Genomic DNA, 24,418 nt, shown 5'->3' with positions numbered 1-24,418 from the left:
CCTACCCTTGTTTGTGTGGTCAAGGCTCCTTTCTTGGGCCTGTTGAATTTTCCTACTAATTCCTTTCTCGAATTCTGTGGACTGTGAGTGAACTATTTCCATTGGTTTCCTATCGGTTACTGAGTGAATTGAATTTTTATATTTGTTAGCTGCCAAAAGGATTGATTCGACAGTGTCGTTTAATTTGTTTTCCAGTTCTATACACTTGCTCTTTTTTTTTTCTCCAGAGTACTATGAAACCTCTCCACTTGCCAATTTGAGGTGCTATGTAGGGGTGGAGCGTTGGAAATGGTGATTGTTTGGGGGAAGACAACAAAAATGCCACCCTTAGGTTATGTAATAATAACGCTTTCAATATTATAAGTTTATGTACGTGTCGTGTTTATTCTGCCAGTCGAATCTGCACTGCTGCAGCCGAATATTTTTTCATATTTTAATTTGGGTTTTACAATGTAGTCGCTGAATACGTAGCGCGACAGCTTAGCGAGATAAGGCAGATATAAAGAGGAGAGCGCAAGAGCGCTACAGGTTCAGCGATACACCTATGCGCACTAGACTAGTTTAGGCGGGCTGCTCCGAACATACTCCCCCGTTGGAGGAAGTAGGGCTCCAACTAAATGGGAATCGATGGGCAGAACGGCTAACTTGGCGACGGCTCTCTTGACTAGACCCGTAGCTGTACGGACCATAGCTACTCTGACGACACCGTCCTCGCCTGGAACGACTCCTTGGATGCACCCCAGCTGCCATTTCAAGGGTGGAAGGTTGTCCTCCTTCAGCAACACGATGCTTCCGACCTTGATGTTGGATGTTTCGACGCGCCACTTACTCCTTTCTTGGAGCAAGGATAAGTACTCGCTGCTCCACCGCTTCCAGAATTGCTGCTGCATCTGTGTCACCCTTTGCCATCTGCTGAGGCGGCCTTCTCGGAGATGCGTGATATCAGGCTCAGGAAACCTTGTGTAGCTGGAGCCTTTCAGGAAATGGGCCGGCGTTAACACGTCAAGACTTTCAGCGTTTTCTGAAATTGGACAGAGTGGACGGGAGTTAAGAATGGCAGAAATCTCATAAGCGAGAGTTCTCAATTCATCGAGGCCCAAGATGGAAGCACCGACGACTCTATAAAAATGAAATTTGGCCGATTTAACAGCCGCCTCCCATAAACCACCGAAATGTGGGGCACGCGGAGGTATGAACTTCCAATCAATCCCATCAGCTAAGCAAGAGGAAGCTATCGCAGCCGTGTGGGGTTCGCTCAGAAATAGATTCTTCAGCTCGGTTAGCTCGCTCTTAGCGCCGACAAAATTCGTCGCATTGTCACTCCAAATAGTGCGCGGAGTGCCTCTCAGGCTGGTGAATCTTCTCAACGCTGCGATGAAAGAATCCGTTGTGAGATCCTGGACGACTTCCAAATGCGTGGCCTTCGTAGAGAAGCAGACAAAGACGGCTATGTAACACTTGTGAGGCGCCTTGTTGCGGGCCTCTGCCTTATGATAAAATGGTCCACAATAATCTACTCCCGTGGTATGAAATGCTGGGTTAGGCTGAACTCGATTGGCTGGCAGGCTGCCCATAACGTGCTCCCAAGTGACAGGCTTCATCCGAAAACATCTGACGCATTTGTTGATGACGGTAGCCACGAACTTTCGTCCTCCAATTGGCCAATACCTTTGCCTTAATGTGGCAAGTAACGCTTGCGATCCTGCGTGCAAGTATTTTATATGAAAATATACGATGATTGCCTTTGTAACTGGATGATCCTTGGGTAACAATATCGGATGCTGAGTATCGTAGTCCAGATTTGCATTCTGAAGTCTTCCACCATCGCGAAGTAATCCATCGGATTATTGGTCTCAGCGAAATCAGCTTGCTCTTCTGTGGACACGGCCTGCCCTGGCTAAGACATCCATATTCCTTGGCTAAGTGAACCTGTTGGATGCTCCTCAGAAGAAGTACGATCCCCGAATTGAGCTCCTCAACGGTAATACGGTTCCTTGAAGGTGAAGATTTTGCTCTGCAATTCGAAATGAACCGATAAATGTACGCAAATACACGCTGCAACTTATGAAAAGGGTTAAGGAATTTGCAGTTGATCGAAATGTCAGTGCAAACAGTTCCAACTAGCGCTGCGGAACGACGTTCTGGAAGATCCTTAACTGCATTTGGAAGAGAGGGCCATTTTGACGAGCTTTGCAGCAGGAATGGAGGCCCGTTAGCCCACAGGGAGTGCTCCAGCAATTCTCTCGGGGTACAGCCTCGCGATACGACATCCGCCGGATTTAAGCTTGTTGGAACATGGTGCCAAGTCATGCCTTTTGTCATCTCCTGAATTTTCGCGATTCTGTTGGATACAAATACGTTGAAATCCCTCGGAGGCTGCCGAATCCACGCCAGTACGATAGACGAGTCGGACCAGCAATAAAAGTCGCATTCGAAATCGATGGTTTCCTTGACGCTTACGATAAGCTCCGCCAATAAAAGCGCTGCCGACAACTCCAATCTTGGAATTGTCAAAGCCTTTAAAGGGGACACTCTCGACTTGGCGCAGAGCAAGTGGACCTTTGCTTCTCCATTGGCCTCCGACCGCAAATATAAACACGCTCCATAAGCCGCTATGCTAGCATCGCAGAATCCATGCAACTGGATGGAAGACTGAGGTTGCATTACGAATCGTGAAAATTTCAAGTTTTGGACGATCGATAACTGAGAGGTCAACTCCCCCATGACGAAAGAATAGGCTCTGGTAATGTGTCATCCCAATCCACGTTAGCATTCCATAGGGATTGCAAAAAGATCTTGGCCTTTGTGACAATCGGTGTTATTAAACCGAGCGGATCATAGAATTTGGCTATTGTTGAAAGTGCAATACGCTTGGTGACTCGATGATTTACAGATAATTGAGAAAAGTTGAACAGAAGTTGGTCAGAAGAAGGATCCCAGGCTAATCCCAGCGCCTTGGTAACAGCTGATCCGTCGTGAAATTGAATTAGCTTCTCCTTATCGCAGTCAGACTCTCCTTCGAGGGCGCGTCCATCATTAGAACACCATTTGCGGATTGGAAAATGGCCTCGCGACAATAGATCCTTCACCTGACGACGAATTTCCCTAACCTCTTCAATTGACTCGCCACCAGAGATTAAATCATCCACGTAGAAGTCCCTACGAACAATTTTTGCTCCAATTGGAAACGAATCCTCCTCATCATAAGAGAGCTGATGCATGGCTCTTATAGCCAGAAAGGCAGCTGGCTTGGTACCATAAGTCACCGTGTTCAATTTGTAAACACTCAACTCATCCGTGGACTTCTCTCGCCAAACAATACACTGCAAAAAGTCATCCGGGTGGGACACACGCACGCAGCGGTACATCTTGCAGATGTCTCCACAGAGGGCAACTTTAAAAAATCGGAAGCGAAGTAGAATGTTAAAGATTTTTTGCTGAATTGTTGGCCCTGCAAGAAGCAAGTCGTTCAGAGAGCTGCCAGAAGTAGTTCTAGCAGACCCATCAAAGACGACCCGAAGCTTTGTGCTCGTACTTTCCTGCTTATGCACACAATGGTGGGGCAAGAAGAATTGTGGTACTGTTGGATCCTTTGGTGCGAGAGACATGTGGCCTAAGTTGATGTATTCCTGGAGAAAGGCCGAATACTGAGCTTTGAGAACAGGGTTTCTATCTAGCTTAGCTTCCAAACTCCTAAAACGACGACGAGCTAGGCAATAGGAATCACCTAAACTTTCGAATCCCGAAGTGGATAAGAGACGAACAGAGTATTGACCATTCCCAAGTCTAGTGCAGTTTTCCTTGAACAGTTGTTCGCATTGCAAGTCCTCAGGCAACAGTGCTGGCTTTGATGGATTACAATCCTCAATTTCCCAAAATCGCTTTACTATGGCAGCAAGTGCGTCATCCTCAGAATGATCCGTAGTATCCTTGACAATGGCGGCTAAGACAGACTTATGATTTGGAGTAGTCGACATCCCACCAGAAACGATCCAACCAAGTTTGGTGTTTTGGAGTGTTGGCAACATGCTATCCAAATGTATTTGCCCCATAGCAATTATTTCGAAAAACAGACCAGCGCCAATTAACAAGTCGATTCGTTGTGATTGGTTGAAATAAGGGTCAGCGAGCGAAATGTTTTGTGGAATCCTCCATCCTGATGTATTTATGTTGAAATTCGGCTGATAATCAGTGATACTGTGAGTCACAACAGCTGTGAATGACGCACGATAGCCTGCATCCCGTGATTGCGCAAAAATATCCACTGATTTATCAGAGTTCATAGAGGACTCACCGATCCCAGAAATTAGTATATGCGAATGCCTATATTTCAAATTTAACTGGCTAGCTAGGCGCGTAGTTATAAAGTTCAATTGAGAAGCGGAATCTAAGATTGCTCGACAGGGCATAAATGAACCAACCCTATTTTTTACATAGACAATAGCAGTAGGCAGCAACACGTAATTTATTGGCACAGTATTTGAAGCATTTGGTGGAGGGTGCGATACCTGACGATCAAGTTGTGAGCATGACACCAGTGCTGATGAAGTAGATGGTGATGGCTGAGAGCTCGAGAGTGGGTCTGATGATGGAGGTGGTGCGGATGAGTCAGGGGTCATATGCAATAGTGAGTGGTGCTTCATGCGACAATATCTGCAATGAGTTGATTTGCATTGCTGCAAACTATGCCCCTTGCGCAAACAGTTTAGACAAAGGTGCATTTTCTTGGCTTCTCTAAATCGAAGATGAGGGCTCAAATTTAAAAATCTAGAGCACTTTGGCAAATAATGATCTCTCGCATCGCAAAATAGGCATATTGGATGATTTAAGTTAGTAGAAGACGCAATGAGTGCACTTGGGTTATATTTATGCACATTTTTTCCCACCTGATGGCCTGGTGTTTGCGTTACCAAAGCTTGATCCAAATTTTCCATCATCCTGCATCTCCTCTCCAAAAACGACTGCATAGCAGTCCATGAAGATAACTCAGCGATTGGCAAATCCTCTTCCCATTTTTCCAAAGTCCGTTGATCCAGCTTGTGAACGACGATATGAATCAGTAATCCATCCAAAATTTACTGAGTAGTGGCCAGCGTTTGGATTGCCCGAAGATGTGCGTTCATAGAATCGCTGAGCTCACGAAGACCCTTGGCAGATCCCTTCTCGACACCTTTTAAACCAAATATTGCTTGAACGTGTGCCTGAAAATGTAAAACTTTATTATCAAATCGATTTATGAGCAGATTCAAAGCCTTTTTATAATTGTCATTTGAAGGTTCGAGCGAGCGTATGGTCTCCAGAGCCACGCCGCCTAGACTAGACCGTAAATATTGCAGCTTTTCAATGTCGCTTAGCTCGTCATCATTTCCAATGACCGCGGTGAACGTTGCGAGAAAGTCCGGCCACTCAGCATAAGATCCATGAAATCGAGCAATCTCCAGGTTCGGTAATCGAGGCTTCCGTGTCCGAAAAGAAAGATCAGAATGTTGGTTGATGTCTATAGATGTGGAGTTGGCAGCTGTGCTACCCAACAATTGCAATTTGCGCTGGGCCGCTAAGCCTCTATTGAGCTTCGCCTTCACATCCATAAAAACCTCCGAAAATTCCCATCGCCTATCACTCGAAGTCTCCTTTAAATCCAGCCGTTCCAGCGATGTCTGTGCGGAGTCAAACGACGAATTTAAGGAATTGACCCAGTCCAATCGCGCGAGAAGATCAGCTTCATCCAACTGATCTATAGACTCAGTTGTTAAATATAATTTCATCGCGTTTGTTTGCCGCAGAATTGATTGCACTTTGGCGCGAAAAAATTCTATTTCATTTGGCGCGTCATTTTGAGGCCGAACCGCGTTGTCTGGAGCAGCCATTTTTTAGTCGCACACAAAAAAAATAAAAGAAAAATGTCCGAACCGGTTAAGAGGGGTGAATAACCTTTTAACCTTTGCCGCGAAAAATGCGCGACACCAAGCGTCGTCGAAAACGCAACGGAACTTTGTTGTTGTTGTTCCGCCTTATAACAGCGGACTTGAAATTATGTATATGTATGCACTGCACTATGCACTTTTAGAATAGTTAAATGTTATTCTCCTTTTGTTTATAATTTGCAGCACAACACTGTTTTGATTTTTTCACAGCGCGAAATGTACAAAAAGATCAACAGCCTGCCGGCTTTTCACAGCGCGAAATGTAAAACTTAAACGGCCAGCTGTGTGCACTTGTATGTAAGTCCGTGTGTTTGTGACCGAATGCCCGCAAACGACAGCGAAACCAAAAATATATTGTTTAAACGATATAAAACAATAATAAAACCGAGTTGCAGACGGCAAATAAAACAGCGATCACGTCGGGGTCACCAAAATGTTTGGGGGAAGACAACAAAAATGCCACCCTTAGGTTATGTAATAATAACGCTTTCAATATTATAAGTTTATGTACGTGTCGTGTTTATTCTGCCAGTCGAATCTGCACTGCTGCAGCCGAAAGCCTGGCTTCATATTTTAATTTGGGTTTTACAATGTAGTCGCTGAATACGTAGCGCGACAGCTTAGCGAGATAAGGCAAAAAAAAAAGGGGGGGGGGGGGGGGCTTTTTTTTTTTGGGTTTTCCTTTTTGCCCATTGTTTTTTTTTGGGGGGGTGCCCCGAACAGTGATATTGAAGTGGTTTAACAAAATTGATTTAATGGTTTCAGAGTTTAGTGATCTTTCATTATCGCAAAAATTTTTTTTTTTTTCGGGAAGAAATTGAATACGTGTAGTAAGGGGGTCTTTATTGTCCACAATAGCCCTCGATGCGATGGCTTGCACTGTGGCGAATTTCGAGAATTTATCTACGCAAGTGAGGAAAAGTGTTCCGTCTGTTGAGAAGATATCGATGTGTAGGGTTTTCTCCACGGGAAACAGGAATAGGTGTTTCCGCTATCGCCTGCTTAGATGGATGGCGTTTGTATTTTGCCATAGAGCAGGTTCTGCAGTTTGAGGTGATTTCCGTTGCTAGCCGAAGCATTTTTGGGAAAAAGTAATCTCTAAGGATTTGCTTCACATTTTTCTGTGCAGCTCGGTGATCCCTGTTTTGTTCTGTTATGACGATTTCCCTCTGTTCGGTTGTGTCCGTTATGCCCTGAACAAAGCTCTTCGCGTACTTGAAGGAAGTGCTAGGGAACGACTCGACCAGCTGATGTTGAATAAATGCCAAAGTTGGTAGGGAGCAGTGTATTGCGTTTACTACCCCAGCGTTTACGACATCTAGTAGTGCGTTTAGTAGGTTTTCCCGATTAGGTGTTCTAATTGTATGCCTCACCTTACTCTTAAACAGAATGAATGTGTCTACCGAGAAGCTGTTTTCGTCCTCAATTATTATTTGATTTCGGAAGCAGTTTACTGGGTTGTCAGTTGTATCAATCGTGTACGTTAGCGAATGTTCACTGTGTATTGTGGCTGCATCTGATTCCTGTCCGTCTTCTAGGGCGTATATGTTCTGGCGGGATAATGCGTCCGCCACAAGGTTTTCCTTGCCTGGCTTATAAACTAGTTTTGCGCCATGATCATCAATAATCCCCTTCCAGCGTTTTAGCTGTCCGAGTCGGCAAAGGTTAGTGGCTGGTGATCGGTAAAAATCTGTAAGCCTTTTACTCCGTATAGGTAATTCCGGAGGTTTTTTAGTGACCAAACAATGGCAAGGAGTTCTCGTTCATTGGACGCATCATTTTTTTTTGGCAGTCACGTAGGGCACGTAATATCATTGTGATTGGGCGGTAGAGGTGGTACGAATATCATTGTGTAACCGTCAATCAGAAGAATTTTCAGGTTTAAAACAAATTATATAATTAACAGAGAAATTAAACAGAGAAATTAATGGAATTAGAATTGCAAAACGTAGCAAAAGAGGTCTTATAAATTTTATAGGCACAACATACAAATATCTATTTGGAACATTAGATGAACAAGATAAAGAAGAATTAATAAATAAAATTGAAAATTTAGAACAAAACACAATTGAAGCTAATGAACTTAATAAAGTAATAGATGCGGTAAACAAAGGTATTGAAACAATAAATCATTTAAGCTTGGTCAATGATGTAGACGAAAGGCTTTACTTATTTTTAATCTACAAGAATTTACTGAATATATAGAGGACATAGAACTAGGAATGCAACTTACTAGACTAGGTATTTTTAACCCTAAATTACTAAAACATGATACTTAAACACATGTTAATTCAGAAAAATTATTAATAATAAAAACCTCTACTTCGTTACAAACCAATACTAATCAAATATTGATAAATTGAAAGACATTATAAAAATTCAATATTCAAAATTTTGCCTTACCCAAATGAATTTAATGACATATTAACAGAACCTTTAGAAGACAAATATTATTTTCAAAATAATCAAGTATTTTCATTTAACACAAAAGAAAGAGTTAAAAATAAATGCATTATAGGAATATTAAACCAAGCCAATGCCGAATGTAATTACACAAAAATGTATAAAAAATATGAAACAAATTATATAGAGCCAAATATTATAATTACTTGGAACTTACCGAAAACTATTTTTAACCAAACATGTATAAATCATGCAATAGTTGTCGAAGGAAACCAAATCGTAAAAGCATTTAATTGTTCTGTACAAATCGAAGAAATCTTAATAACAAATACTATAACGGAGTACACACAAACTATTTATGTAAACAATAATGTAACAATGATAGAACCACTGTCAATAATTGAAGCAATAGATTTAATAAGAATACATACAAGAAAAAATAACACATTTCAAATTATAATACTTACTATTGTAATTGTAATAATTATAATTTTAATTCTTTACATCATCTATAAATTTAAGAGTATTCCGAGAAACATTGTAAGTAAATATAAAAATCAAAACAAAAACAATACTAAGAACCCAGAAAATATAACAGAATTAAACAATATTGCACCAAATGAAAATACCCTACAATTAAACGAAAATACTACACAAACTAATATACCCACTCACATATACCCTAATATATCCGCCTGAGGACAGGCTCTTTTCTAATGGATGAGGAAGTAACATACCCACACCCACATATCTACCACATAAAGTAACATACCCACACCCACATATCTACCACATAAACATACAGTGGCTCACAGCTTATTTCAACCAGTGCTCAAGTAAAACTTTAAGTCGCTGTATTTGCCAAATTAAGAGAGATATTGGAACACTTTAAACGCAGATTTATAGCTCTGTATTTTAACTTTTATTTAATGAATTCCTAAATTTTTAAATATTTTTGTAATATTTATTTTGATTTTAAGACTCAAATAACAGGTAAAATGAATGCCACAGCTTATTTCAACCAGCCCTTAAAAGTATATATTTTTTAAAGATTAAGAACTAAAAATGATAAAATAATATTTTGTATGACCAGCCTTCGTGTAAACAATCATTTTAAGTCTTTTTGCGATTGATTCGACCAATTTTTAAGTCACTTGGGGACTCATTTTGGCCCCTTCTTCGAGTAATGCGTTTTTTAGGTCCGTTTGACGCTTTCGAATTTTTCTGTCCAATATAGCCCATCAATTATCAATAATATTATTATCTGGAGACCAGGCTGATGGTTTCATGATATGCGGGCAATTTTAAATGAGCCATATCTGCAGAGTTCCCGATGTGTGCTTGGGATGATTGTCCTGATAAAATCGGAATTTATCACGAATTCCCAGATTTTCTCCACTTTGCACCAAAATGGACTTCAATATGCTTAAATTAAGAGTTTTTTTCATTGTTGTGTCCACCAAATCCAAAATCCCGGCTCAAGCTGCCGACATACAGGATTACCAGAACTCAGATTGCGTGCAAAGACAAAGCAAACTAAGGCCGGGGAGAGAAAACACTACTACTACTCGGGCTATTGTCGGGCGTAAGGTCCCCTACGTCTGCGATCGAGTCTACCGCTTTTCCACCTCAGCTGTTAAAGAGGCGGCAATCAGCCCACCCTTCCATTGGCCGTTCCCTAACCATTTTCTTTTACCTAGAACGGCCCCTTCGCGGTTGCGGCTTCACGGGGGTCTCATGTCCGCCGAGGCCAAACACACAAATTTACCACATTATAAACATCTTTTATTAATTAACAAATTAAAAGCCAGACAAATCAATATTGCTGAAAACCCTAACCGAGACTAACATGAAGTATAAAGAATAATATAAAAATAATATATAGGTATAAATATCATAAGAAAAACAAATGGCGATAATATATAATAATAGGTAATTCTTATGAATAGGGATAGGTGCCATAAAAGGGGGCGTGGCACCTTTTTGAAACAAACTTGCGCTGCGTAGGAACTCCTAGAATCTGCATGCAAAATGCCAATCTTCTAGCTTTTATAGTTTCCGAGATCTCAGCGTTCATACGGACGGACAGACAGACGGACAGACAGACGGACAGACAGACGGACAGACGGACAGACGGACATGGCTATATCGACTCGGCTAGTGACCCTGATCAAGAATATATATACTTTATAGGGTCGGAAACGCTTCCTTCTACCTGTTACATACTTTTGCACGAATACAATATACCCTTTTACTCTACGAGTAACGGGTATAAATATATATGTTAAAGACGGCATGCCAATTAGGTTTGCATGTACTTTAAATTTAAAAGGACAAATATAAATGACTTTTCATGGTGTGGTTTTTCAACTTTTAATTGCGTTACGTTACGTTGACATGTTACCGTTCCCACTTGCATACTAAATCAAAACGTGAGCGCAAACGCAAAGCGATTTACGATATTGGCGTTGAGTGGGTTTTTGCTGTTCAAATCTACGGTATTGACACCCAATATCGCCTTCTTATTCTTGGGCCATTACGTAATGCCGGTTATACTTATGGGAAAATTTAAATTCGGGAAATTACTCTCACCACATAATAAAATTTAGAAAAAGAACTTGAAATTGCCGCCCATCACCCAAAATTATATTTATACCCTTGCAGAGGGTATTATAATTTTGGTCAGAAGTTTGTAACGCAGTGAAGGAGACGATTCCGACCCTATAAAGTTTATATATTCTTGATCAGGATCAATAGGGGAGTCGATATAGCCATGTCCGTCTGTCCGTCCGTCCGTCTGTCCGTCTGTCTGTCCGTCCGTCCGTCTGTCCGTCTGTCCGTCTGTTTCAATGCCGTTTGCGAGCTCAGTTTAAAAGCTAGCGATCTGAAACTTTCACACTCGTCCTAAAACATGTGTAAGTTGACAAGTTTACATAAACCAGCAAAAGTCAATGGACCAGCCGATGACTTTTGTTGTTATTTAGCTTCGGCCGAAACTGCTGATCCAGCTTTTAGCCCGGATGCTCGTGCACAGACGGCAAGCACTGCATATTTGCGTGGCCGCTGTGAGTCTTTTGTTAGCTTTAAGTTTCTTTTCAGTTCAGTTTATATTAAAGCCTTGAATAAAGAGCACCAGCTCTGATAATATTTAACTCCGGCTACCGCCGTTAAAGATCTTATTATTTCACACTGACCTAGAGACTCAGGCCAGCAGGTAAGGAAGGGCAGTCACCCTTCCACCCTATTCTTCCTAATTTATCGACGGATGACAACAGCCAACCGGCTACCTTCACGGAGACGGCTGCGAGGGAACCTCTACGGAGTAAAATACTAATTGGCGCCCAGCTTGCGGAAAACCCACCCGCATAAATTCGGACCTAAGAGGGAAACTAGGATAGGAAAACCATTTCACAAAAAATGTAAGTGGACTCCTCCGGCTATTTAACTTTTAGTCTGCAAAAATTCCCAGTCTTTTACGTGTCCCAAGTTTTTATCTGCAAATATTTTATGCGACAAATACGAAAAAAATTAATCGCCGTGTTTAAATAATAAAAAGTAATAAATAAAAAATACACTGCAAGTATAACGTACTAACCAACAAATAGAAAATCAAACACAGTTAGTGGAAATCAGCCTTTTAACTTTAAATTTGATTTATTGTGGTTGTTTTTTTTCTGTGTCTTTCTGTTCGGGCCACGCAGTAATACGAAACGGCCGCCTGACTTTGTCTTTGTTTTTGCTGCATTCTTTTCTTTTGGGAACTGCTTATGCAAACGTTTAGTTGTAAGAGTGCTCTCAGTCGCTCTCATTACCGACGCCGTCCGTCAGTATAGGAACAAAAAAGTTTTTTCTAGCGACTCCGAGTCCGGGAGCGAAGAGAGCGGTCACAGTCACAGCCTTACAGTAAAACGCAAGCCCCTCTACCCCCCAGTACAAATGGATCCCGACCAGCTAACGGGCTTGATTGACGCTGCCGTCGGCAGAGCGCTGGCAGAGCAGGCCGCGCACAATTACCAAAGAGAGCTGGAGCTGCGGCAGACGATCGAGCTGCTCGCTGCTCAAGTGGATGAAGTTAGGGTACAACCGAAGCCAGCCAAAACCTTAGAAATTACAACATATGAAGCTATAGAGATTAATGACAATGTTCGATGTGACGAGCCATTGGATGCCGTCAAGTGCCTGCCAGAATTTTCAGGGGCACAAGATTCATACGTTTCATGGAGACAAGCGGCCGTCGCCACTTATCATATTTTTAGACGATATAATGGTAGCTCACGCCACTACCAGGCAGTTATCATTATCAGAAGCAAGGTCAGGGGCCCTGCCGATGCGGTGTTGTCCTCGTTTGGCACAGTGCTGAATTTTGACGCGATAATAAGTCGCCTTGATTTCACGTACAGTGACAATCGACCGATGCACGTCATCGAACAGGAGTTAGGAACTTTAAGGCAAGGGGGCCTAACTCTGCAAAACTATTTTGACGAAGTAGAGAAAAAACTCACTTTGTTAACAGATAAGGTGCATATGTCACATGATTCGGGTATGGCAAAAGTTCTGTGTGACAAATTCAGGGAAGACGCTCTGAGAGTATTCATATCAGGACTTAGGCGAAATCTCACAGACGTGCTCTTTGCGGCAAAACCTAAAGATTTGCCGACGGCCCTGGCCCTAGCACAGGAGGTTGAGTCCAACCATGAAAGGTACACCTTCGCGGCAACCTTTGCAAAAAGCCAAGAAGATCGGAAAATAGGCGAAAAACACAAAATCGGCAACAGGTAAAAAACCATCAGCCGGCGGACTCTCAAATCCATTCCGATCAGCGCAATAATAACTTCCAAAACAGAAGTTACAGTTCAGAACCTATGGACATTGATCCTTCACTTTCAAAAATAATTCCACCCGTTCAAACGCAAGCCTACCAAAATCGGAGACCTGCCACGTCCGACCGAACCAAAGCAAAGCAACAGCAAAGGGTAAATCACGTCACCCAGGGTGTAGGAAATGAACCAGGGTCATACGCCAGCACAGCTTCCAAGGCGGCGGAGAAAATCGATGATGACATCATCACATATTATGACTCTGATGTCATTAATTTTTTAGGGGAAGATCCCTGCTGCCCGTCATCAGACGAAAAGTAGCGGGGACCGATATGAGGTTTCTTATCGACACGGGCGCGTCAAAAAATTTCATCCGACCTCACAAAGGGTTGAAAGGCGTTCGCCCCGTAGAATCCCCATTCCCAATACATTCAATCCATGGCACTACCAAAGTTATGAAGAAATGCTTCGTATCAATGTTTAATTTAAAGGCTACGTTCTTTATACTACCCGACTTGTCTTCCTTCGACGGAATAATCGGCCTTGACCTGTTAAAACAGGCAGGGGCATCACTCTGCCTATCCTCCGGTCACCTAAAATGGGGCACCGAGGTAGAGCAGATCGATTTCCACAAGTGCACTGACGTCAATTTCACCAGCGTGGATTGTTCAGATGCACCGCCTTTGGCAAAGAATGCGTTTTTAGAGATGCTAAGGACCCGGAGAAAGGCCTTTGCAGATCCTAACGAGGCTTTACCTTACAACACTTCGGTGGTAGCTACCATCAGAACAGTTTACGAGGAGCCCATATACGCAAAATTGTACCCGTACCCCATGGGAGCAGTGGATTTTGTCAACAACGAAATTCAGGATCTGCTAAGAAATGGAATAATTCAAAAGTCGGCATCCCCCTACAACAACACAATATGGGTGGTAGACAAAAAAGGGCCCGACGAAAGCGGAAATAAGAAAATGCGGCTAGTCATCGACATTCGCAAATTAAATGAAAGGACCGTGTCCGATAAGTACCCCATGCCAAATATCGGCAAAGCGAGGTATTTCTCAACGCTGGACCTTAAGTCTGGCTATCACCAGATTACGATCGCGGAACGAGACAGAGAAAAAACCTCGTTCTCAGTAAATGGGGGTAAATATGAGTTTAAAAGGCTTCCGTTTGGTCTCAAAAATGCAGCCAGCATTTTTCAGAGGACCATAGATGACATCCTACGAGAGCAAATAGGTAAATTTTGCTATGTTTACGTTGACGACGTAATAATATTCTCGGAGGACGAAAACTCTCACGTTAAACACGTAGATTGGGTTCTAAAGAGCCTGTACGAGGCAAACATGAGAGTGTCGGTAGAAAAATCGAGCTTTTTTAAGAAAAGTGTCAGCTTTCTTGGGTTTATAGTCACTTGTAATGGTGCTACCACTGACCCAGAGAAAGCAAAGGCCATCAAGGAATTTCCGGAGCCCAAGAATGTATTCGAGGTACGGTCATTTCTGGGCCTGGCTAGCTACTACCGATGCTTTTTTTTTTTTCGCGTGGAGTCCCACGGCCCACTTACCCGCCCAACCGACCGAGGGGCGCAGCCGTGTATCGTACGGCACGATTCGCGATAAGATAGACGCGAGATAGGAAAATAAAGGTAAAGGTCCGGGGAAAAAAGTAATAGTTAGATCAATCTTGTGCCAATGAAGCAAGTATCAATCGCTTTAGGAGCGGCAGAGAGTCTAGATTTGATATTACAGGAAAAAGTCTATTATAGTCAGAACATAATACTCTGAAAGGCTCATGCAAGGCATAGTTAGATCTACAATGATTTAAAATTAGGGGAAAATAATTTCTAGTTATTCTACTTGGCACAGAACAGTTTAGCCGACCTAACAAGTCGGGGCAGTCAATATCACCATGTATAAGGTTATAAATAAAGATAGTACCAAGCATCGTTCTACGGTTGGCTAGGGATGGTAAATTAATCAAAAGAAGTCTACTAGAATAAGAAGGTAAGATAAGGTTTGCATCCCAGTTTAGGCGCCGTAAAGCAAAAAGAAGGAAGTTTTTTTGTACAGATTCAATACAGCCAATATGTATTCCGTATTGTGGACTCCAGACGGGAGACCCATACTCCAGAATCGGACGGACTAGCGAAATAAATAAAGTTTTAGTCAAATAAGGATCATCGAATTCTTTTGACCACCTTTTAATAAATCCAAGCACTCCTCTGGCTTTATTAACCATGGACGAAATGTGATTAGAAAATTTTAGTTTAGGGTCCAAGAGAACGCCAAGATCGTTTACAAGAGTTATTATATCCAAAGAGCTGCCACTTAACGTGTAAGTCGCGTATATCGGATTGGCCCGATAAAAAGTCATCAGCTTGCACTTGGAACCGTTTAAATTTAGTAAATTATCTCGGCACCAGTTTTGAAAATTATCTAGATCGGATTGCAAGTCTAAATGGCAGGAAATGTCCTTATACTGCAGGCACAACTTAACATCATCTGCGTACATAAGTACGCGAGAATGACTTATAATTGAGGGAAGATCGTTAATAAATAATGTAAAAAGTAACGGACCCAGATGGCTCCCTTGTGGGACACCGGAGGTAACACCGAGAATTTCAGAAATTGAATTTTTAAAAAGGACCCTTTGTGACCTGCCATTTAGATAACTTGAAATCCATTTAAGCAGATCAACTGGAAAACCTAAAAGGTCAAGTTTTTGAATGAGAAGTAAGTGATTTACAGAGTCAAATGCTTTACTAAAGTCAGTGTAAATGACGTCTGTTTAAAAACTACTATTGAAGCCTTTTATCACAAATGAAGTGAGCTCTAAAAGGTTTGTGATTGTGGATCTACGTTTTATAAATCCGTGTTGGCACGGAGAAATGATTGATCTGCAAAGGTGCTGCAAATGAGGAGTAATAATTTTTTCAAAAAGCTTTGGAATAGCTGACAACTTAGAAATACCTCTGTAGTTACTGGCTTCTAACTTGTTACCTTTTTTGAGAAGAGGAATAACAAATGATTCCTTCCAAATATTTGGGCATTGGGAGGTTTCTAGAGATACGGTAAACAACTTGTGAAGAGGTTTGCACAGGGCCTTAGCGCAATACCTAAGCACGCACCCAGGAATACCATCGGGCCCTGGCGAATAAACAGGCTTAATACGAAGAAGATCCAAAAGAAGAGAGCTTTCTGTTAAAGTGGGACAGAATATGAGGTTTGACTTGGACATGGTGTAAGAATAAGGCTGTGATGAATAATCTAAAGTAGAATAAGTCGTTTGAAAAAATTGGGCAAATAAATCGGCTATTGCCTGATCTGTGGTTGCCGTCATGTTTTCGAACGACAGCGAGGAAGGATAAGAATTAGATTTACGCTTGGTGTTAACAAAATTATAAAACTGTTTCGGGTCCTGAGAGAACTGGACTTTAAGTAACTATTATAACACTGAGCATTAAGCACGGTAAATCTTGACCGAGCACTTAAATATCTAGTAAAAAAAGATTGAGAACCGGTATTTTTATATTTCCTAAAAAGTTTGGACTTTACATTTCTTAAGTATGTCAACTCTTTGCTAAACCAAGGTGATTTATTGGAAGTTGACGGATAGTACCACGGAACACAGGAATTAAAAAATGAGTTTATTGCAGTATAAAAATCATTAACTGCATCGGACATATTATTGCATAAGTAAAGATCAGACCAATTAAAGCCAGAAATAAAATTATTAAGCCTCAGAAAGTCTGCCTTGCGAAAACAATGTATTCGTTTGGATTTTTCTGATTTTTCTTCTATAACTCTACCCGTATCAAATGAAAGTTCGATTGTTGGGTGATATGTATCTTCAGGTTGCGTGAGTGGTGCTACTCTGGACAGAAACACACCTTCAGGGTTCGATACAAAACACAAATCAAGTAGGCGACCTAATGAATTTCGAACATGGTTTACTTGAGATAGAGATATGTCAAGCAGGCCATCAATAAAATCATGCTGTGCTATAGGTAGTAAGACATTCGATCCATCCTCAGTGGACCAAGTAACTCCAGGTATATTAAAATCACCTAGAACTATCAACTGATCCCTATCGGAAAGCTTATTTGCAACGGACTTAATAACGGATAGGTGATTTAAATAATCAGGAAGTTCAGACAACGGCGGAATATAATAGCAAGTTATGTATATAAAGTTACCAGGAAGCGATAACTTTACACAAATAAATTCAATGGTATTGAATTCATCAAAAAATAACTCCTCAGACGGGAAGTTTGAATCAATTCCAATTAAGACTCCACCTCTACGTCTAGAGGGACGGTCATACCTATATATTGTGTACTTACCTGGAAAAATTTCGGAGCTAAAGATCTCCGGCTTTAACCAGGTTTCTGTGAACACAATAATATGAGATGCAAAGGAAAGGCTATCGGAATACAATTTAGTGAGTTTGCTACGCAAACCCCTTGCATTCTGATAGGAAAGAAGGAAGTTAGAAGTTAGTTTTTTGAAATTGGTACACTGGTTTGGCCTCGACTAGGAAGTTTTACTCCCACGGGCCCCTTCTTCTTTATCTTAGCCTCGAACTCTTTTACAACCATATTATCCGGCCAAAAGTCGCCCGAGCATATGACTTCAAAAAGCTCGTTAGGGACAGTTATCCTGAAAGATGAAATGTCTCTAGCATAAGAAAATCTAAACTTTTCCACCTTTACACTATTACAATCGGCTTTAGTTTTGTCTTGTATATAAGACAATACATCAGAAGATGTTTGATCAGGGGAAAGCCGAGAAACGAAAATTAGTTTCTTTAGTGGAACCACTGTAAGGGATTTTGGTGGAGCAGACATTGTTTCTGCAAAACCAACTTGAGCCGGTTGTCCGGACTCAGTAGTCCCTTGTGGTGGTGATGCTACATTCTGAGAGATAGGTGGATCCACTAATTGTGAAACCACTCCGGACAAATCGGAAATCTTAGAAGTCCCTGGTTGCATGCATTCTGTAACGGATTGTTCGGATACCGAATCTTTTTTAGCTGCTGATCTTAGCAACATTTGAGGGTTTGCTGAAATCAGCTGCTGATCCGCCGGAATGCTCTGTTGTTCTTTTTATTTCGGTTGCGGGGTGTTCCCCTTTTGCTCCTTACCACCAGCGGCCTTTTTGCGCTTAGGGGACTCTTCTAATAGCTTACGACTATTAAACTGCGAGTCCAGCGCAGATAGAAGATCATCAGCTCGGCGAAAACTATCTCTAGCCACTCCGAAACAGCTAACCAGTCCCATCAGGCCGCCTTTAGTTTGGCGCATGAACGATTTCATCTCGTTCGCAACCTCGACACAAGCGTCACAACAAAACTGCAAATTGGGCCCCTTTGAAAGGTCATCACTTGTCCGGCCAGTAAAACCGGCGCACTTGGTGTGCACCATATTTTCACACAGCCAGCAAGTCATATTAGACTGGTCAGCCCTGATTACGAGGCTGCATTTTTTGCAGAAGCAGACTAAATTTTTATTATTCATTTTATTTATTTACCACTGTACCAAGAAAGCGAAATTGAAATTTATAAGCGAGCAGTTATAAGAACCGCAAGAGCGCAGAAACTACACGCTTAAAACTTTCAAAAGCAAAGAGAGCAAGAGAGCGGGAGCGTAAATAAGTTAAGGTGCATGCACAAAAGAGAAACGGCGGGGATATAAGAAAAGAAAACACAGATAAGAATTACGAAAAACTAAAACAATTAATTAGTATTAAATACAAAGTGCACTCGCGAAGCGAACGGAGTTTAAATTTATGTTTAAATAAACCGGAAGAGAATTAGAATTGTTTTGATAAAACCCACCGATGGGAATAAACGAAAACAAAATGCAAAATTCGAAGCGCAGAAAAAAAACACGACCGTTCACTTTGAAAGTCAAAGACGATTTGCTAGGGATTTTGCGGCAATAGCAAGACCTATCTCGGAAATCTTAAAAGGGGAAAACGGAACAGTTAGTAGACACAGGTCACGAAACATTCCGGTACAGTTCTCTGAAGCGCAAAAACAAGCGTTTCAGAAGCTTCGAAATATCTTGGCGTCTGACGATGTCATGCTGAGATACCCCGATTATAAAAAGGCATTCGATCTAACGACAGATGCCTCGGCCTATGGCATTGGAGCAGTGCTGTCCCAAGAGGGACGTCCGATTACAATGATCTCAAGGACATTGAAGGACAGAGAGGTTAACTATGCTACCAACGAAAGGGAGCTATTAGCCATAATTTGGGCACTGGCCAAACTAAGGCATTATTTATACGCGGTCAAAGATATAAACATCTTCACCGACCATCAGCCATTAACTTTTGCAGTATCGGAATCCAATCCGAATGCAAAGATTAAAAGATGGAAAGCGCGCATTGACGAATCCGGAGCGCGAATATTTTACAAACCCGGTAAGGAAAATCTAGTTGCCGACGCACTCTCGCGACAACAACTTAATGTCATGGAGGAGCAAGAAGCTGAATCGTGCGCGGCCACTATACACAGCGAACTCTCCCTGACACACACAATCGAGACGACGGAAAAGCCATTAAATTGCTTCCAAAACCAAATAATCTTGGAGGAGGCACGCTTCCCGTCAAAACGCAGCTTCGTCCTTTTTGGTAACAAGAGACGGCATGTGATTAATTTTTCCTGCATAGAGAGTTTACTTGATGAGCTCGCAGATGTAATCGTTCCTAAAGGCGTAAACGCTATCTATTGCGAATTGCACACGTTGGCAATGGTACAGGACGAACTGGTTCGGCAGTTTCCGGCCACAAAATTTTGGCATTGCAAAAATCGTGTAACAGACATTTTTGCAGTCAGCGAAAGACGGGAAATCCTCACCGTCGAACACAACAGGGCCCACAGGTCATCCCAGGAAAATGTAAAGCAGGTACTCTCCGAGTACTACTTTCCAAAAATGGCCAAATTAGCACCCAAAGAAACAGGAGCTCGGCGAGACACCGATCCCCTCTCATGTAGGAGAAATGTTGCATATTGACATTTTCTCTACAGATAAAAAATACTTCCTTACTTGCATCGACAAGTTTTCGAAGTTTGCCGTCGTGCAACATGTCCACTCAAGGACAATTGAAGACCTCAAACCGGCCCTACTACAAATTATGAATTTCTTCCCAAGAGCTAGGGTAGTCTACTGTGATAATGAACCATCATTAAATTCACACACTATCTCAGCCATGCTCGACACCCATTTTGGCGTTAGCATTGCAAACGCACCGCCCCTCCACAGCGTCTCAAACGGGCAAGTAGAGCGCTTTCATAGTACCCTTGTGGAACTTGCGCGATCCCTGAAAATCGACAAGGGAATGACGGACACTGTAGAGATAATTTTATTGGCCACCGCCAAATACAATAAGTCGATACACTCGGTTGTTAACAAACGACCAGCCGACATTGTGCAAACACACCCAGACGACCCGAAGATGGAAGTCCAAAATAAAATAATACAAGCCCAAAACACTCTCAGGACTAGGGAAAATGCCTCCCGGCAAAACAGAGTATTCGAGGTCGGCGAAAAAGTCTTGGTGAAACAAACCGAAGACTTGGCAATAAACTCACACCGCTGTGTGAGGAGAAAGCCGTTGAAGCGGACCTGGGGACCACGGTCCTCATTAAGGGGAGGGTGGTCCACAAAGATAACCTAAAATAGGATTAATTTTTTACATCTTTAGCCACTTGGCAACCGTTTACTTACTTATTTTTTTTGTTAAGTTAGAATAACATTCCTGGAAAAAATTATTACATCAAGGATCATTCCACAGGTGCGGACTTATCATCCTACTATCCCTGTCTATGGTGTCGGCACACATCGTCGACTATTCGCAAGCTAAATACATTCCCATCATTGATGGTGAGGTATTAGTATGGGAAGAATTTGCATACGCGACTCACACTGCAAACCTTTCGGAGTACACACGAATACTAGACGAAACAACAAACATGTGTGACAAGTTTCCCCAATCGCACATGAGAAACTTGCTGGAAGTAGATACCGCGCATATGCGAGACCTACTGGAATCGCTAGGCGCGCACCATAGGGTCGCCAGGAGCTTAGATTTTTTGGGATCAATCTTAAAGGTAGTAGCAGGAACACCGGATGCCGGTGATATGGAGAAGACAAGATTTACGGAAATGCAGCTAATAAACACAAAAAACAGACAGGTGGAAATTAACACTAAAGTTCAAAGTAAAATCAATCAATTGACCGCCACAGTAAATCAAATCCTCACGGTTACAAAAAATAAACAAATTGACACAGGCCATTTATATGAAACCCTCCTTGCTAGAAATAGAATGCTAATGATGGAACTACAGAACCTTATGCTTGCAATTACATTAGCTAAAATTAATATTGTCAGCCCAAATATATTTGACCAAGCAAGACCTAAAGTCAATTTGGCTTGAGGAACCCACTAATACCCCCATAAGGGATCTTTTGTCCGTAGCGTCCGTTAAAATATTACAATCTGCCAATTCCTTGCATTTCATAGTTAAGTTTCCAAAGGTAAAGTTCGCCTGTAAGAAAGTCACAATATTACCGGTCACTCACCATAATATCATGCTGCGGATACTGAACAATGTTGTGGCAACATGTGGTGGAGAAGTCCACACCGTTAAGGATTGTACCGTGTCGCCAGGAGCTACGTTCTGCCAAATATCATCAGGCAGCTCTTGCGCTAGAGAACTCTATGCAGGTGTTTTGGCGCACTGCGAGACCCAACCAACCGACTTACAACCCGTAACTCGAGTCGATGAAGGAATAATCATTGTCAACGACCAAACAGCTAAAGTCCGGGTAGACAATGGTACTGAGGTCTGGCTGCACGGTACTCACCTTGTCGCATTTGAAGATTGCGTCTCCATCAACGAAACCCTCTACGTAAATCATGACAAGATCCAAAGAAGAACTCCAGGAGTTGCAAGCTCACCATTGCTTAACAATACCATTAATCACGACGTATTGAGCCTCCCTTACCTTCATCGATTAAACGAACGTAATGTGGAGCTCATTCGAGAGTTCTACAAGGATATTGGGACCAATCTAAAATATCGCGCAATGCTCATAGTAGGAATTCTATGTTGTGCGATGATTGCCATTGTCATGATCTATCTCCATTTCTTCAAGGCAAGAAGATCTGCGGCACAGCTGAAGGAAGTCATCACCGAAATAGCGGCGGCCGAGGGCGGCCTTAATTCAAAGGGGGGAGTAGTTAACAAGTTAACATAAACCAGCAAAAGTCAATGGACCAGCCGCTGACTTTTGTTGTTATTTAGCTTCGGCCGAAACTGCTGATCCAGCTTTTAGCCCGGATGCTCGTGCACAGACGGCAAGCACTGCATATTTGCGTGGCCGCTGTGAGTCTTTTGTTAGCTTTAAGTTTCTTTTCAATTCAGTTTATATTAAAGCCTTGAATAAAGAGCACCAGCTCTGATAATATTTAACTCCGGCTACCGCCGTTAAAGATCTTATTATTTCACACTGACCTAGAGACTCAGGCCAGCAGATAAAGAAGGGCAGTCACCCTTCCACCCTATTCTTCCTAATTTATCGACGGATGACAACAGCCAACCGGCTACCTTCACGGAGACGGCTGCGAGGGAACCTCTACGGAGTAAAATACTAATTTGTACGCAGATCAAGTTTGAAAATCGCCCCGATCGGATGTCTATATCCTATAGCTCCCATAGTAACAATCGGATATATCTTGCAAGAACATGAATCCTTCCAAATCGTATTTTTTTATGCATACCCTGATCAGGGTAAAAGCGCGTGACGATCGGACGTCTATATCCTATAGCTCCCATAGGAACAAAAGGGTAAAATCGGTTAAAATTTAATGATTTTTAGGATATTTCGCGCAGTATACAAGCTATTGACATGAATCTTTCCAAATCGTATTAGGCATACATTGATCAAGGTAAAAGCGCGTGCCGATCGGACGTCTATATCCTATAGCTCCGATAGGAACAATAGGGTGAAATCGGTCCAAATTTGATGATTATCAGAATATTTCGCGCAGTGTGTAAGCTACTAACATAAATTTTTCCAATTCTTATTTATTTACGCATATCTTGATTAGGGTAAAAGCGCTTGCCGCTCGGAAGTCTATATCTTAAAGAAGATAGGAAAAATTTTTAAAGGCTGCGAAAGTATACCTTTTTTTCTATTTGTATATGACATTTTTGCAGTATAAAAGCAATTGACTTGAAACGATGCAAATCTAGTTTACTTATGTATACCTTATTCCATTCGCTACTTTTTCACTTTTAGCAATTTCGGCAAAGTCTGCAAGGGTATTAAAACTTCGGCTTGCCGAAGTTAGCTTCCGTCCTCGTTTTTTTATATTTTTAAACGCTTACCAATTTTTCAGAGGCGTCCTCGAAGAAAGCGCTTTTTTCGAAGTCGGCTGAAAATGCTGCGAAAGGAGAAAAGGGTATTTTTTTTTTGGGGACACATGGGGCTTTCACTCTTTCATTTTCAAATTACCTTTTTAAATTTTTTTCCAGGGGGTAAGTGGCCATACAATTTTTCCCTTTAAACTTTGACTTTTTTCTCTATGAAAGAGGGAACACAATGCCGGAGTTTTGGCAGCACACCGAGTCTCAAACACTTTAACCAGTTCACAAAAATACACTTTAAAATAACATATGAAAAAAAATTTGCTTAGGATTAATAATTAAAAAAAACTATTCTATTCTGACATCTTTTTTTTCCATTACTCTTATTTCTACGTTCTTTTTTTTTCTTTCTTCTTTACGGCAAAGGAAATGTGAGGTTAAACGGCGTTTTCGGCTGGTTTTTCGCGATGGGTTTTACATCTCTTTCGGCCACATTTTAAAGGGTTTTTTTCTTCAAAATTTTTTCACACTTTTAACGGGGTCGGGGACTGGGTAAATTTAGACCCTCACGCAAGACGTTTCAGCACTTTTAAGCCCTTTTCCTCCCGCGATTCTCTCGTGGTTCCGCGCCGATCGTAAGTCTCGCAGCAACTGGTCGCCTTCTCCGAAATAGAACTTCAATGAGAACTTCTGCCTCAGCTGCTTGCAGTTTCAAGTGTTCCCGCCGGTATTGAATATCGTAGATTCTGGTCTTTGATCGCCGAGCCTATAAATCACATAAAGTGCTGCTGACGGACCCGTTGATTTTCGTCCATTTATTTTGAGCTCACCCCCAATAATAGGACTCGGCCGAAATGATTAAATTTGGTTGCCTTTTCCCTTTGAAAATCCTCC

General features: G+C 41.8%; 2 protein-coding genes across 2 annotated transcripts; both read right to left on the bottom strand.

Moving 5' to 3' along the window:
- Positions 1–551: 551 nt before the first annotated feature.
- Positions 552–1,574, bottom strand: LOC123037927. The gene has a single exon (XM_044460783.1). It carries the CDS (start codon positions 1,572–1,574, stop codon positions 552–554), a length of 1,023 nt encoding a protein of 340 aa, XP_044316718.1.
- Positions 1,575–1,975: 401 nt separating this feature from the next.
- On the bottom strand, positions 1,976–4,977 carry LOC123037926. Its single transcript, XM_044460782.1, has 4 exons — positions 4,887–4,977; positions 2,766–3,394; positions 2,113–2,652; positions 1,976–2,014 (listed from the first exon to the last, which is right to left on the bottom strand). The coding sequence occupies exons 1-4, from the start codon at positions 4,975–4,977 to the stop codon at positions 1,976–1,978; spliced, it is 1,299 nt and encodes a 432-aa protein (XP_044316717.1).
- Between the last annotated feature and the right edge of the window lie 19,441 nt (positions 4,978–24,418).

The sequence above is a fragment of the Drosophila rhopaloa genome, unplaced genomic scaffold, assembly GCF_018152115.1.
Source record: "Drosophila rhopaloa isolate 14029-0021.01 unplaced genomic scaffold, ASM1815211v1 contig_218, whole genome shotgun sequence".
In the NCBI taxonomy this organism is placed as follows: domain Eukaryota; kingdom Metazoa; phylum Arthropoda; class Insecta; order Diptera; family Drosophilidae; genus Drosophila; species Drosophila rhopaloa.
This window is presented reverse-complemented; position numbering and strand designations above follow the sequence as displayed.

Bases quoted from the DNA above. Each gene is read 5' to 3' on its own strand.
- LOC123037927 (XM_044460783.1), bottom strand. From the start codon at position 1,574: ATGGGCAGCCTGCCAGCCAATCGAGTTCAGCCTAACCCAGCATTTCAT.
- LOC123037926 (XM_044460782.1), bottom strand. From the start codon at position 4,977: ATGGACTGCTATGCAGTCGTTTTTGGAGAGGAGATGCAGGATGATGGA. The intron at 3,395-4,886 runs GTGGGAAAAAAT...GATTTTTTAAAG, and splicing joins CGCAAACACCAGGCCATCAG to TTGCCCTCTGTGGAGACATC. The intron at 2,653-2,765 runs GTGGATTGGGAT...ATGCAACCTCAG, and splicing joins AATCCCTATGGAATGCTAAC to TCTTCCATCCAGTTGCATGG.